The sequence below is a fragment of the Antedon bifida genome, chromosome 7 (genome assembly GCF_963402885.1).
Source record: "Antedon bifida chromosome 7, ecAntBifi1.1, whole genome shotgun sequence".
Classification (NCBI taxonomy): Eukaryota; Metazoa; Echinodermata; class Crinoidea; order Comatulida; family Antedonidae; genus Antedon; species Antedon bifida.
In genome coordinates, this window is record NC_136232.1 from 9510350 (window position 1) to 9527225 (window position 16876).

At 36.6% G+C, this 16876-nt stretch overlaps 1 protein-coding gene across 2 annotated transcripts in view; it reads right to left on the reverse strand.

Annotated features, from left to right (window-relative positions):
* Positions 1-1377: 1377 nt before the first annotated feature.
* LOC144847943 (leucine-rich repeat serine/threonine-protein kinase 1-like) overlaps positions 1378-16876 on the reverse strand; it is a 35879-nt gene continuing 20380 nt past the window's right edge. For both annotated transcript variants that reach the window (XM_078704546.1, XM_078704544.1), the window contains exons 10-26: positions 16188-16346; positions 15706-15828; positions 14147-14396; positions 13483-13624; positions 12814-12908; positions 11523-11645; positions 11013-11209; positions 8772-10544; positions 7852-8310; positions 7108-7359; positions 6501-6650; positions 6031-6235; positions 5437-5647; positions 4642-4893; positions 4204-4406; positions 3258-3380; positions 1378-3164 (exon numbers count right to left, since the gene is read on the reverse strand). In XM_078704546.1, coding sequence (XP_078560672.1) covers positions 2779-3164; positions 3258-3380; positions 4204-4406; positions 4642-4893; positions 5437-5647; positions 6031-6235; positions 6501-6650; positions 7108-7359; positions 7852-8310; positions 8772-10544; positions 11013-11209; positions 11523-11645; positions 12814-12908; positions 13483-13624; positions 14147-14396; positions 15706-15828; positions 16188-16346 — 5103 coding nt within the window. In that variant the 3' untranslated portion in view covers positions 1378-2778. The remainder of the gene's footprint in view (positions 3165-3257; positions 3381-4203; positions 4407-4641; positions 4894-5436; positions 5648-6030; positions 6236-6500; positions 6651-7107; positions 7360-7851; positions 8311-8771; positions 10545-11012; positions 11210-11522; positions 11646-12813; positions 12909-13482; positions 13625-14146; positions 14397-15705; positions 15829-16187; positions 16347-16876) is intronic.

The following is a 16876-nucleotide window of genomic DNA, read 5'->3' on the forward strand; positions in this document are numbered from 1 at the left end:
GATTGCATTAAACATGTTACCGTCGACGACTATGACGACCGTTGCTAGACAACTAACGCTACAGAAATCCATCATCATCATCCAAAGTGAGAAGAAGATATTAAGGGATCCTCTCGACTCAAATAAATAAGGGTTCTCCTCGAAATTCAGGTTCGATGTTTAGGTTGAGAGAGGAGAGGAAGGAGGGAAAGAGAGGGCGAAGGGGGAGATTGAGGAGAAGAGAGGATGAGGAAGGGAAGAGATAGAGAGAGGAGGGATATTGAGGAGAAGAGGGACAGGGGAAGAGAGGGTGAGGAGTAAGAGAAGGAAGGAAAGAGAGGGTGAAGAGGGATATTGAGGAGAAGAGGGAGAGGGGAGAAGAGGGAGAGGGGAAGAGAGGGTGAGGAGTGAGAGGAGGAGGGAAAGAGAGGGAGAGGAGGGATATTGAGGAGAAGAGGGAGAGGGGAAGAGAGGGTGAGGAGTGAGAGGAGGAAGGAAAGAGAGGGTGAAGAGGGATATTGAGAAGAAGAAGAAGAGAGGACGAAGAGAGAGAGGGGAAGAGAGGGTGAGGAGGGAGAGGAGGAGGGAAAGAGAGGGTGAAGAGGGATATTGAGAAGAAGAAGAGAGGACGAAGAGGGAGAGGGGAAGAGAGGGTGAGGAGGGAGAGGGTGAGGAGGGAGAGGAGGAGGGAAAGAGAGGGTGAAGAGGGAGAGGATGAGGGAAAGAGAGGGTGAAGAGGGATATTGAGAAGAAGAAGAAGAAGAAGAAGAAGAGAGGACGAAGAGGGAGAGGGGAAGAGAGGGTGAGGAGTGAGAGGAGGAAGGAAAGAGAGGGTGAAGAGGGAGATTGAGAAGAAGAAGAAGAGAAGACGAAGAGGGAGAGGGGAAGAGAGGGTGAGGAGTGAGAGGAGGAGGGAAAGAGAGGGTGAAGAGAGGACGAAGAGGGAGAGGGGAAGAGAGGGTGAGGAGGGAGAGGAGGAGGGAAAGAGAGGGTGAAGAGGGAGATTGAGAAGAAGAAGAGAGGACGAAGAGGGAGAGGGGAAGAGAGGGTGAGGAGTGAGAGGAGGAGGGAAAGAGAGGGTGAAGAGGGAGATTGAGGAGAAGAGAGGACGACGAGGGAGAGGGGAAGAGAGGGTGAGGAGTGAGAGGAGGAGGGAAAGAGAGGGTGAAGAGGGAGATTGAGGAGAAGAGAGGACGACGAGGGAGAGGAGAAGAGAGGGTGAGGAGTGAGAGGAGGAGGGAAAGAGAGGGTGAAGAGGGAGATTGAGGACGAAGAGGGAGAGGGGAAGAGAGGGCCAGGTGAAGAGGGAGATTGAGGAGAAGAGAGGACGAGCTTGTACTTAAAAATACTAAATTAAGTACTGAAACTAAACATGTTATATTATTATTTTTTCCTGTTTATTCCTCTTGTATTCATGTACAATTATTACACTATTATCTAAGTTCCTTAAACCACTGTCCTGCAGTAGAGGTTTTTATTTTATTACAAATTACATATTATTTCAATTTTATTTACACAAACATAATATAAATCATATTTCTTAATAATATTTAAAAAGCAGAACAGTGTTTACTGCATTGCACAGAAAAATATGTGTTCCATTACTCTGTCTTCCACAACCTCATTTTAACGTTAGATGCTGTGATATTATAGTACACATACTAGCAATTTTACCCAATAGCCACCCTCTGAAAATCTACCCATACAAGACACTCCATTTCAAATGTTTTTACTTAAATAGTTAATATCAGTGAACAGTTTTGGTATAATATATTGGCCCCAATACACAGGCAACATAGGTAAATTATAAAGGGGGTATTATTTGTTAGGAGATCATTGTATTAAGCCTCAGAATATTATGTGGTGGGGTGGCCAGTTTTTTTCCACGCCGCCCTATCCTCTCTAGTATTTTTAAACCAGTGTACACCCGATTAGAATTGAACCCAGGTATTTCTGTATGAAGTGTGCTACTCACACTCGACTACCACAACTCTTAAATATGTTGTTTACAGGGACATCGCCTGCATTTACCATAAATATTATAATGCCCGCAAAAGTAATAAAATGAGCAATATAATTTCAAGTTTCAATATTTTTCTCTAATAAACTCTACGTTATTCACCATAAAATTATATAATGACTTTTCCATATGTGAATACAATATAACTATATATGTACACATTTTATCTGCATATAAAATGTCTATAAACAAAGTCTAAACAGTGGTATTGCAAAACTGTTATTGCTTAATAAACCGTTCGTTGTCATGTACTGTATATTCATATCCAATTACTTTATTAACTTCTAGTTCATATCGATTTTAAAAATTTTACAGCCATGAACTATATCAAAACATATTGCACTGTGTCATGTGTATTTTACGAATTCATGCATATTGGTTTCAATTTCTATATCAAATATTAGTGCAGCAAGTGCATACAGAAAAAAAGTATTATATTTGTATTAAATTTACAATACAATAAATCTATGTAAATAAAAATATTAAAATTAGTGTAATATATCGTTTGAAGGTATGCATGGCGAAATCAATATGTTGATATAAAGTTTACGGTACACCATGTATGTAGAAAAGAGTTTCTTGACATTTCAATCAATATGCTTTGATCTTCTCTGGGACACATACTTATGTACCTGTACCGTGACCATTATATCAATAACATTAATTAATATACCGGTATTTAATATTCAGTATTAAAAGAAATTCTGGTTAGGTTCTGCACCGTCAAAACATGCGCATTTTGGTTAAATTTTAATTTGTGAATTTTTTTCATTTCTTGTTTACACCAACTGTTCCCATGAATCAGCATTCCAGGTCAGTATATAATAAGCATTGTTACTATCATGAACTTTGACACCTGGGGGGCATTCTGGGAACCCGGCAATCAAATTATGAAATCCTTTTCCAATCGTAACAAGAGAAGTTTTGCTCGGCGTTTCAAAGATATCCAATTCTGATTGGTCACATTCATCATGTTCCTCGTCCGGCGACGTTGGGTGTTGGGTGAAGCGTATAGGCAAGATGGATTTGATTGGTCCACGATGGCATTGGACAGTAGTGATTGGTGATAGGCTAAGAGAATCGGCAATTATAAGGCGCCCCCATACTGTACCGATGTATAAATGGTCTTTTATTAGACACATTGATGACACCTGACATTGATTAGCTGAAAAAAAAAAATAAATAAAACAAGTGTGATGTGCCCTAATATGGTAGTGATATGCTTAAATATGGTAGTGATCTTGTACATTATATTTACCACTAAGTCTTTTGATAGTATCTTCACCATCCGCTGTTACACCATCATTGCACAAGATTTCAGCCACGTCCAGTTCCTCCTCCATCTTTCTGGTTTCCACTGTCCAACGATAAACTGATGTACCTGTGTGAAAATAGTTATTAAACTGTTATTGATGTCTTTTCATTCTATCGTGCCATTTATTCATGGCCAAACACAGTAAAAAAAAAAATGAGTCAAAAAGGTTAACATTTGGTAAAATACAGATAAAATACATCGTTTAAAATGCAGATAAAATACAACAACAAGCAAGATTGGTGTGTGTAAGGATATATGAAATGTATACAGTAGAACCTCTCCTTTTTGACACCCCTATTTCAGAGGATACATCTATTAAGGTGACCTTTTCATGGAAATGAATAGGAGAGAACAATTCTTTTAAAATTATGGCATACACATATTTTGGGACCTCCCCTATTAAGGCTAGTTTACACAGACGAGCAGTGACGGTAAGCGGAAAAGCTCGTAGCTTGTCCCACGTAGAATCTGTATCTATCCTAAACAGGTTTCTTCTCAATCGCACCGTCTGTGTTTTGTGTAAATGGTCATAAGAAACAACATAGATTCTATATTTTTGTTGTAACCAGGTTTGCATAGTTTGAATACAGTTTTGTGGAAAATCTCCCGAGATTTTACAGAGGTTCCTTGTGAAATCTTGGGAGAAAAAAACACTGATGAGAGGCCTGTTTTTGTTCCGAGTTCTTACTGCACATGCGTGTATTGCTCTGGTATTAAACTGACCAATCATAGTAATCAAATAGCGTGCAACCTACGCTTTCCGTCCGAGATTTTTCTGGGATCACGTATGTGTGTATGAAAACATGTAATAAATCGGGAGATCAAACCTGGTTAAAAGTTGCAACAATTTATGCAGATGTGAAAAGGGTATTAGAAACATTCCACAAACCTGGGTGAACATAAGTCCATACATAATACAGTCCAAGCCTCTCTGCCATCTGGATGTCATAAGCAACCATGATATCTACACTCGATACCTCCAAAGGTTCTTGAAAGTGTTTCACAATTTCCACATCCATCGACAAATCAAACTCTCCAATGTTCAGAATACTTACAGTTCCACCAGGATTACCACACCATAGTTCAATGACCCTGCAAAAGAGTATGCAAATAATATATGCAAATTTGTTTATATTTACAAAGAATAGAACGTACCATTCTTTCTCAAGGGGTTCCCTCCAGGTGAGGAAAATGTTTCCTCGATCCAATTTTTGGTCAAAGTGAATTTAAATTATAGAACATCAAAATGGCATATTCAACAGAAAAATTTGAAAAAAATATTTCGTCACGGGTACAATATATCTTTAAGGTACAAAGTAAACATTACCTTTCGCATTTAAACGAGTTTGGAGCCAATGCTAATGACGTAACCGGTGCACCCACATAACGATACGTGAACACCTCTTGTGGCTGTATATCACCGTCGCCCTCGTCAAAGACGATGACGTAACCAGAGTCCGTTGCAACCACCATCTGCTGTTGCAGGGCAATGTGTACCATCGCCGTGGCAACATGATTGATGTCATCGTCACTGGTTGGTGGAATTCGGAATCTTGCAACTTGCTCGTTGTTTGAAACACTATAAGGTAACAACAATGTTTATTAATTTATATTGTTGCTTATTGGCTAAAACATTATTAACATCTATCTTGAAAATTGGATATAATTGTTTTTCTTTCATTATTCTCTTAGTAGTAACCCATTTTTAAAACTAAAAAGGGGCTACTATAGTTATGTTTACACAATATAGGACACATGATCACATTTCCGACTGAAAACATAAATATAATGCAAAAGCACTTGTCACGACTTGGCCCCTTCAGCAAAAATAATGAGATACCACGAGAAGAAAAGGGTGGAAAATTATTGTTGAACTGTTAAATAAATTCTTAACTTCTTTTTTACCCAGTTTTGTGCGTTTAAACTGTCTTGAGATTTATTTATTGGAGGAATGATGTAATTGTTAATGTTTTACCATATTTCTGTTGTTTTTCCATGTATATGGAACAAATACAGATTTGATTTGATTTGTATTTTTCAACATCCATGATACATTATAGTAATTATCCATCCTGTGGCGAGTCTTTAAAAAAGATCATTCTAGTGTGTGAACGGAGCTTACCTGTATACAACCAACACTCCAATAGATAGGCTGAGCCAGACTGTGAAACTATCTGAAGAATAACACATACACACAATAGAAGCATTGCTGGAGGTAACGTTTACACTTTCCTCCTGGACACACTTCTCAGAGTAGGTCAGGATCTGGACATTGGCATTGGAATGACTGATCCAGATATCGGTGTCAAGAACGTTTAGTAATCCACCTTCACCTGTGAAAAATAAAAAGATAAGACAAACAGTGAATAATCTATATTATAAGATAGAGAGTTTGTGCATTCATTCTTCATTTTTCCTACTGCACACATCCAAAATGACCTGAATGGTACTTGGAAGGTTTTAAACCCAGGGTAGTAATATATATGGGTGCATTAATTATAAGCAGAGCTCTGTCTACACTATCACACTTTATGTGACAAAAAAATGTGATGTGCCCATATATGGACATGATGATGTCATACCACTACCATATTTGGGCACATCACACTTTTTTTTGGTCAAACTAGTTTGATAGTGTAGACAGCGCGTAAGGGGAGATCATCACAAGACAATAGACTGGCAAGGTGTGAACCAATATTATTAATGATGTACTTACTTGTACTACTCAACTCAGAGGGCGCCGCGATGCTGCAAGCAGCTGCGACGTCAATCTCTTCATCAAGAGACAAGACCTCGTGTAAGTTGGCAAACTCTGGCATGGATGCTATCTGGTGAACCTCCTGCATGCTTGGACGTTCTCTTGGATCTTGGGCCCAGCACCAGACCATCAAGTCTAAGATGTACACAGGGTAAGATTGCTCCTAGACAAAAACATTTTCATAATAATGTTAATGTTGTTATTTTTACAATTAGCAAAAAGTGCTTGGAATGAAACAGACAAAACACAACATATTACATTTGATTGATTTGGTTTTATCAAAAACTCTATGGTACCTAGGAGAATTTATGAAACTGGCATCATCATCTGAAGGCGAATGAGGAAGAAGAAGATTTTCAATTTTCAAAGGTTTTCCAATAATATTCTGGAACTGAACAAATGTTTATAAATTAAATATAATAGTTTACCTTTCTTGTCAGAATCGGTCGTTCTCCATCTTTGATTAGCTGTTTAATGACCTCTGACAAGCGCCCTCTGTTCTTTCCAACTTGGCTTTCAAAAGGTCTCTGCATTGACATCAGTTCATACATGAACATACCAAAGGAGAAACAATCAACCTGAAATGGCAAGGCATCACATGAATTTTAAACCATGCAATGAATTACAGTAGAACTTCTCCTTTGGGACACCTGTATTAAGGGGACACTTTGCCGTGAAAGGAATGAGGGGCAATATAAGTTTTAACACTATGTTCAACCTTTATTAGGGGACACCACTACTAAGGGGACACCACTATTAAAGAGACAACACTATTAAGGGAACACCACTATTAAACAGCCAATTTGGTGGGCCCAAAGGGGTTTATACAGTATGTATAAATTTATTGGGTATTCCATTTTGTGTATGGGTACATATACAACAATTTACTTTTACTACAACTTTTTAATATTGTGAACTTTGATGTTTGAAAGCTTGTACCAATTTTATATGTAAATCTCTCGCAATTCAGTTTTATTTTATATATAATGCAAAGAGAAATATTGAATAAAAGCAGAATGAATGAATTGATTTTACCTTCTCTGTGTAAGTCTCCTTTCCTTCATATTGCACAATCTCCGGTGCCATGTATCCTGGTGTACCACCATATCCTTTGGTTCCAGATGGCAGCGTTGACACGCTGATACCATAGTCAGCAAGTTTAACTTGTACATACTCGCATGGAAGAATTAAGTGCGGTTCTGGAAGGTTCCAAACAAGAACGTTCTCTGCTTTCAGATCTCGGTAGATGATGCCTTTTTGGTGAAGGTAGTCAACTGCTGATGAGACCTTTGAAAAAATGTTAATTTGGAATTGGAATTATGAATTTACAATATTATTTTTATCATTTGATACAACCTGGACAGTCACGAACAGAAGTAGTAAAGTTCTATAAGGCTCTACACACATGCTAAAGAAAGTCCTAGATGAAGATGCTACATACAGGATTATGGGTGAATTGACTAAAGTTGAAGACCATAAAATAATAATAATATACCACATTTAATATATAGCGCCCTTTTCATGAAAAAAACATGCTCAAAGGGGCTTTACATAGATACATCAAAAAACAGACAAAAAAGTTACATAGATACATAGATATATAAAAGTATGGATACAGTTTAAAATAAGTATATTTAAAAAGGTAGTTGAATTTATACAGTATTCAGTTTCATTATTAAAAATGTGGCTTATAATATACCGTTATTATAAAATCATTAAAACAACATTATCATTAAATCATTAAAATAACAACTATACTGTACTATACTACACCCATACCTGGACAATAATCTGTTGTATGACTGGAGAAGTCAACCGAGCACCAACTCGTTTATAATCCTCTAAACGTGCGTCTAACGAACCATGTGGAGCCAGCTCTAATATCAGACACATGGGTTGGCGACAAAAAGCCAACAGCGGTACAATGTTCGCGTGCTCTAAAGTCATGATGATAGACAGTTCTTTACGTGCAGTGTGGTACGCTTCACAAGAATGACGCAGAGGGTCTCGGTGCCATTTGGCGTCATTCATTTCGTACCGTTGTTTTATTGTGTTGGTTGCCGCATGACCTGGTGGATACGGTTGAAGCATTTTTATGGCAACCGGTACCTCGCTCATCAACTCCTCCTGAATCATGTGACCTTTGTAGACGAATCCAAAGCTACCGATGCCCAAAAGTTTTGCGACCTCAAGGTTGGACTTGTCCACCAGTTTACCTGGACCAAGATCATAGTACACCTGAAAGATACCACAGACAATTAGAATGCAACATACAGTACTGTACTAATATATTGAAATTATATTGAGTAAAAAGTATTACTAATTATATACATTTTAATTGTTACAGTATTTGAATCTGTCTAAATGAATACTGTATGAAAACATATGTTATTCTGCAGACATATAGAAATCAACTTGCCTATTGTAAACTTAGTACTGTACTGTACTACATGTAATACAATTATTTATTGCAGGCGCACTTAGAGGGAACTTTCGATATTCGATGACCTAACAGTTACATCATCTTAATTCATTATGTGCATACAGGAATATTGGCATGCACTTCCTCGGAACAATTTTAACAGAATCTAGATCCAGGCATTAGGCAATGACACAACATGTATAGGTCCTGGACCGTTGCAAATTGAAAACTCCCTTTTGCTATTTCCAGACCACCTATTTGTCAATAAATTACTTACCACATCAGGAGCGATATCTTTCAACATAATCCTGCCATGATTTGGACACTTGACTTCTTCATACTTCATTCCTCTTAGTACCAGCTCTTCAAACAGAAAACCATAAACTTTATATTGTGCTTCCGTATCACTGAAAGACCCAAGTCTAAAACATGCTGAAAATTCTAACGATTTCCTTTCTTTGTCAGGTGTAAGCGAAGTCGGAGTTTGACTTGGTGTTGACTTAGGAGAACGTCTCTTTTTTGCCTGGTTCTCATCAACATTCGTTTGCAACGATTGTTCCGGAAGAAGCAACCCTCCGACCTTTTTCTTTACTGATAACCTTAGAGATTTTTCCATTGTTGGATTTTGTACAACTACTTCTGGTGTTTCTCCTTGAAGCTCTGGTGCGTCAATACCACTATCGTAATTCTCTGTCGCAATTGAATCTTTACTAGATTTCTTTTTAAGATTTACATTATTTGGAGTCCTTTTAAGAGACTGATCAAAATTTGTTACTTGTAAATCAAGCTTTCCATTAATCGGTGAACTAATCGTGCCGATTGTGTTCTCTTTCTTTGATTTGTACAGGATTTTTGGGCAGCGTTGTCGTAGAATACTTTGGATTTCTGTTTTCGGTGTTCTTCTAACAGGTTTTGGACTGACACCTTCTTCGTGGAGAGCTTGTTGGAGATCTGCAGGATTCCAGTCAACAACCTCCCATTCATTGTCATCAACATCTGCTACTTCAGATCTGTTGTAGTCAATCCAACAATGAATACATGGCACAATACGTGTGATTAAGAGTTCTCCTTCAAACGTTTGCCCAAGAGGTTCGTAAAGAGTTGGATAGAAGTTTTCAAGTAAAACATCCAGTAGATCAACGATGGCAGCAAGGAGTCTTGAAGCAGTTTCCAACGATGGAAGCAGTTCAATATTTGATCCAGAACTGGAGATCGAAGAACCTGAACTTGATGCTGCTACTGAAGGTGTCTTTAATGGCACCTCTTTTTGTACAGATAAAATCTGGTTTGGAATCAAAATTTCTAACTGGCCAAGTCGTGACGTTGAAACTGATCTATCCTGACCATCGATTGTACTCACTAGAACTTGAACCGTATCTGGTCGCCTATCCTTCTTAAAAACACAGCCTAACAGCGACTCTTTAATGATTTCTTTTACATGGAATAATGGAACACCATGTAAGGACAGTTCAATGCCTGTTTGCCAACACATCCACTTTAGTCCGGATGACCATTTCTTGTGGATATCTTCATCGAAGGTTTCATCAGCATTTTCAGGTAATGAATAAAGAGTCTCTATGATGCTATAGAGGATCTGATCTGAAAGGAATCTGCTGATTACTCTGGACCAAAACCCGCTTGGAATGTACTGTAGGAAGAAAAGACGTCGGATGACCGCGTAAGGATTCTCGCCAGCGTGAAGACTGAATCCAGGACTTTCGATTTCTGGAATTGGCTGAGCAGAAAACACAGCTTGATACTGATCGGCTGAGTTTTCATCAGCAGTCCTACGAACCAAAATTGGGCTTGTCACGCGGGGACGTTTGTTTTGTGGAAAGAGCGTCTTGAATCCATTTCTCTTTCCGCCGTCTTCTGGTGCAGCTGGAGAACTGAACCGTGATGACACCTCTTGAGCAAGTGCCAGTATGGAAGAGGTGGTTGTCTGGAAGAATGTCTGGTCTTTTTCTGGTGCAGGTTTTGGGCTTGGTAAGTGTAGTGACTTTGTTGCAGGTCTGGTGATCTCTACTGGTGGTGGAAGTGGCTGCAGAAGCTAAAGAGTAAAATATATTTTTAAAACTGAGGTTAAAAACGTAGGATATTTTTATTGATAATATTGAGTGTATTGGTTTGGGATTAGTACTTGATTACACAAGCTTGTTTGACGAGAACTAACTTTAACATTGAGTATTTAGAGTAATATAGTATTTTGAACAATAAGCCTCTAATTGAATACTCCAATTAACACCCTAGGCCAGTAAAAATTGGAATAAACAGGCAAGTATTATTGACATAATGTAGAGTTGGGATTATAAGGAAAAATTAAATCAGTCCATATAAGGATATTAAATCAGTCCATATAAAGCCAATGAATACTTTTTGAATTGTAAAATATGTTAAATTTAAATAGTGTTTATTATTTAAAATGTAAATTATCTAAAAATTTGATTGAGCACATAATCTCTTCATGGGATGATTTTTATAGGTCCTTTACAAAGCTACATTAAATTACTATTAATACCTGTTTGGTGATATTGATGTTATCTCTGTTCACTGGGATACAGATCATCTCTCCTTCTTGCGGCAGCAGCGACGGGATGAGCAGATGCTCTGTGTCAAATGCCACAGCGACCTCAAACTTGTTCAGAAGACTCAAGATGTAGTGTCGAACTCCAGACGATTGGAATTTCATTTTTAAGTCATCGATTTTCATAACACCTGTGAGACAAAAACAATCACAAAATGTTTCTTTAACAAAAGTTCAAAAATAGTACTTTTAGGCTTGTTTCCCACTTGGATGAAACATTTTTTTTTATGCGCCTTGAGCACTCTTGAGTGGTATGTGCGCTATATAAATCCATATTATTATTATTATTAACGACGTAAGGGCGGCGCAAGTAATTTGACCAATCACAGTGCGATGGATCATCCGAACTGTTCCTTGTGATTAGTCAACACACTACATGTTGTGTCTGGGTCGTTGTGTTGCATCCAAGTGTGAACGGAGCTTTACACAGGTAGATATACGTACCACATTTGACGCAAGGGTTTATCTCTGGAATGGTGACAACTTTGGCCAGTGTGTCACACAGCCATTGAGGGTCCAGAAAGTAGTAATCAGCTAACATGGCATCCTCATAGTGTAGCAAGACACCTATGGTAATAAAATACAAATAATTTTATAATAAAAAAATAATGGTTTTTCTAATACTTGGGAATAGGAATATAAAAAAGAAAATTCAATTGAGGGAAAATGGTGTTAACTGTTTGAATTGTGTTCATATTAAAACATTCTCAACTTTTAAAACATAAAATGTTCCATAAAATATGATGACGAAGCCAATTTTTTGGTCTACTAACAAATAATTGCTTTTATTAAAAACGCGACAAAAAACATAGCGGAAAATTAAATTAAAGAGAAAAAAAACACCCTAATTTTTAAATATAAAAATTTCTCTCAATAGGAACAAAGTGGGGACCGAAGCGTTCGACCATGACCAATGATTAGCTGCGAATGTCGTCAGTGACATCCCGGTTTACCACCTAGGATCATACTCAGACATATGACTATGTATGTGTATTCATATCGGTCATTCACCTATAAATTATGATATGTTTAACAGCTGTTGATTTTTAACTTTTAGAAGGGGTGGAAATCTGGCATGGGAAGGGGAAAAGTGAAAAGTGCAAACTATTTTTCACAGGCATATCAATATTCTATAGTTATTAAGAGCTAATTTTTATACTGTACCATGTCTTGTGACAATAAACATCCTAGAGTATTGTGTCTGTTGACAGCAACAGGCTCCGGCTATTAGCACTTAACTCATAAATATTAACTTAACCTAACTCTCTGAAAAATCTCTCACTACACTGCTGTACACTATCACATGGGAAGACGATTACTGTCATAAGACATGATACTGCACTATGTTTATTGTCACTAGACATGATACAGCAGGTGTATCAATATATGTATATGATTGTTGATTTGCTATCTCAATTCTGACTTGGATAAAACCCAAACAAATATAAAAAATCATTGTAAAACAAATTAATGTATATATAACATGATTTTATAAAGAGGAATGTGAAATTCAAATTAGATTTCACACAATAAAATCAAAAAAATTTAAATTAAATTTATGAAAAATTACACCCATCCGAAATAGGAAACAATTGAAATTAAGTTTATTTTTAGACGAGTTCTACTGTATACTAAGGTGCTTAAGAAGATTGATGATAAACGAGTGAGTCAGCCATGCACGACAGTTCGCAGTACTTAGTCTGTAGGACAGGATGTGAGTCACGAACTAAGTTACCGTTATTATGGAGGAAACGCGTGGCCTGCATCAGCTCTTCTTTGTCGTGAAATGACACTTGCGACTGCATTTGCATTACGTGCGTTACTTCGGTTCTGAAAAACAAAGACAAAAAAATTAAATTAAAAAATGGGCAGGTCAGAAGGATTTGCAAGGTGGATGAGCAAGAAACAGAAGACTGAAACATTGACAATAAAACATTAGACTCTTTATAAATACAGTATTTATTATATACAAAGAAAATATGCACCCCAGATTACAATTGTAATTACCATATGTGTGTATTGTCTCAAATGGTCTGTGTAAGAAATTCAGCAAAAATTAGGGAGTGGGATTATACTTCGATTGCAATTAAAACAGATTTACCAAACTCTTGTGGCCATATTAGCCTAAAGCTCTGTCTACCCTATCAAACTAGTTTGACAAAAAAAGTGTGATGTGCCCAAATATGGTAGTATAATATGACATCGCCATGTCCATATATGGGGACGTCACATTTTTTTGTCACATAAAGAGCTTTAGGGAGTGGAATTACACTTGAGCATGGGGATAAAATTAGTACAAAAAATGTTGTGATACTGTATAAATAACTTTGAAAAGCTATAATTTGATTGGCTCAGGCATTTATCTTAATTTGCATTAGCTCAAAATTTTCGTTTTTGTGTTCACCTGTATTCTGTTGTAGTTAATACTGGTTCTTTCTTCTCGTCTCGTCTTTCGGCAGCCAAATAAGCGATCGCCTTTTCCAGCGCTAAATAAGATGTCGGAACCGGATGTTTCAAAAGAGGTTCTCGATCTCGCTTGTCGCGACCTGAAGAAATAAACATTTAAATTAGCTTGAGCGCATAGTGGCATTGTGGGTAAGCGGTCAACTATTTGTTATCAAATCTGACGGTCATGGGTCCAAATCACTAATTTCTCTCAGAGTTATGAAGAATATATACCCTCTATAACCAATACAAAAAGTACCGTCACCTTGATAAGAATCCTACAATGAAGTAAATAAACTACAAATTATTAAAAGCCAAATTGCCTTACCTGCTACATAATATTTAGATTGAAAAATAATATCTGATAGAAATAAAAGTGAAATATTTATTTATAGCACACATTTTGTTCAATCCAAATGTTTAAAAATTTTCTTTAAATTTGCCAAATAGAAAATTAAATTCACAAAACAAAACAATGTCAATCAAAACTATTGACCTTGAATGACAAATTGAAAACATTTTTGAAAATCATTTTTGTAACATTTCTTGATGTTAATGCATTTAATTTTAGTTTGAATTCATGATGTGGTTGAAATCATTCATCAGCTACTACAGTAACTCACCCGTGATAGAAAATGCTGTGTCATAGATAGTGTTTCGTAACTTAGCGATGTGATTACTTCTAAGACAGTTAATCGGTACAAACGCTCGGACATCTGGCAGGCCGAGATCTTGAGGGTGAGCAATGTCTATGAAGCGCTCGGTGACCTTACGCGTAAGCTCCATCAAATAGTCGCGTGAGTAGCGAGGGCTACTACGTAAAACGTCAAGATGTGTTCCCACTAGGATTACAGGAGAGTTGGGAGCACGAGCCTGGAAAAAATAAATATAAATATACCGTAAAGCCTCGAAAGAAGCCCATCTCAAAAAGTAATCTTGAAAAGAAGCCCATCTTGAATCAAGCCTACTGGGCTTCTTTTCGAGGTTTTAAGGTATAGGTATACAGAAATCGTCTTGTAATCTGGGAAGATGCCAACAAGATAAAACAAGTTTCATAAAACATATTAAGAAATCAGATCTGATGGGACACAGCCAAACCTCTGGCGCCATTTCAATAATCCAACTAACTTTGTGGTTTTTTTATTTTAAAATGTTTCAATCAATTTTTAGGACTGTTGATTTTGATATTAGATTTGTTTGCGACCTTGACCTAGTACAGATATTAAAACAAATGTCAATGGTAATATACATAATATAAATGACATTTTAATAAAACTAAACATTGATAATTTTTAAAAACTTTTTAAAGTATAACAAATATGTGAATATTTTCATCTGTCTTTTCAATTTTGAGGCTCTTTTGGGTTTGTTTTCTTTTTGGAAAAATTTTTGGTTTTATACATTTTTCATGTTAAGGAATTGTTCAATATGCCAGATCACATGAATTTAAGAATAATTGCACATGACCAATTCCAGCCAATGACATTCAAGATCACTTTATAGTTTTCAGAATGATTGAATCATGATGAATTCATGTGAAATCTAAATTATCAACAGTGACATTGATAAGCTCGAGGCCGTTTTATATCTAATTGCTTAATTTGATAAGGCGATTAAAAAATACTTTTCTCAATATGTTGGATACTGATTGGGGTTCATGGGAGGGATTAAACATGCAAGTGAATCTACTTCTATATTTTTCTCTACTATACATAGACTTCTTAATATGGGGTCCATTAGAGGGATTTACTGTATACTGTACATAACAAGACAATTTTCGTTTTGATTCAAGATTCAAGAAATTTTATTGGTACACTTTAAAATGGAAATTCATTTTGCTTGGCATAATTAAGACAATAAAACAACAAGAAAAATACATCAAAGTGCAAAAGGCAATGTTAAAATAATATTTATAGGATTATGTTAAAATATGTTAAAAAACTATTAAAAATGCCAATTGCAAAAACGCCATAGGCCATGTAAAATACTGTTTAAACGATTAAAAATTTAAAACAAAAATTACAGCAATGAGTTATTGTCGAACGTTAGAATTGTACGTATGAATGCTATTTACAACAAAGGACTTCCTAGTTCTACATAGATTGGCTTTTGGTGGTCGTAGTTTTGTTGCATATTTTGGCAATTTGTTCCTTCTATAGAGTTTATATAATATTTGTCCTACCTGTATATTGACCAACCATTGTTGTAGTTCATTAATCCCTTTCTCGCCATCGGTCAGTTTCCAAAGCACCAAGTACAGTGAACGCTTGGTCAGAAAATACTGATGTGTAGCGTAAAACTCTTGCTGTTGACAGAGAAATATTGTAATATTATTATAGTAATATCATTGATAATCTGTATCTGTATCTTTGGATGGCATGTTACGTTAGAAGTCAACAAATATTTAAGGAATTCTATTGTATTCAATTAGATAAAAGAATTTTTTAATTGTTAAGTATGTTTCGTTTAGTGTGGTTGGAAAATACGAATACTGGTACATAACAATGTACCATTTACCAGGCTTCCGATTAAAAATAAATTTATTAACTCAAAATTTGTGAAATAAAAGTTTCCCTGGTAATAAATTGGTTTATAATTTCAGAGAACAGTATATTCATACGCAATGGGATTTACATTTTATTTAAAATTGAATAATAATTTTACCTGGCCACCAAAATCCCATGTGCTGAATGTCACTTTGCCATATTTGGAATTCTTTTTACAATATGTCCACTCACAAACATCAACACCAACGGTTGACAAATGGTTACCTTTTAGGGTCTTGCCACCTATGTGAGTATTTCCTTGCCTTTCTGCAAAACTCTAGTAGTATAAAAAAAAATACATGTAAAGATGGAAAATATTAGGTAACAGTGAGTGAGGCGCGGGTGAGTGGCCGAGTGGTTGAGACAGTGGGCAGTAGTTACTGTACGTAGCCATAACATCGGCAAGGATTCGAGGCTCACTCGCTCCATGTAGAACAAGTTTTCCTGGATAAGGACTATAAACTGTAGGTCCAGTTTACACATCTAGCTCAAGATGAGTAGGGGGGTTACCCCGGTTTGCTAGTACACAAACACAGCCACTGTCGCACACAGTCACTTATCATAACTTGGCCCTCTGTATTATGTACTTTAATATTAGTACATCTACAGCCCACCTTTACAGTAACAACCCTAGGGAAAGGAGTCATTATCCTATCAGATTGTACCACAATAGCCTTTAGTGGTCTAATGACAGGTAAATCAATCAGAGCTTGAGTTGCGCAACTATTTTCACTTTCAGATTATTTCTTTTTTCTTTACATCTACCTTATTTTGAATAATAATAATGTCAAGGAAACTGGCTTAGTG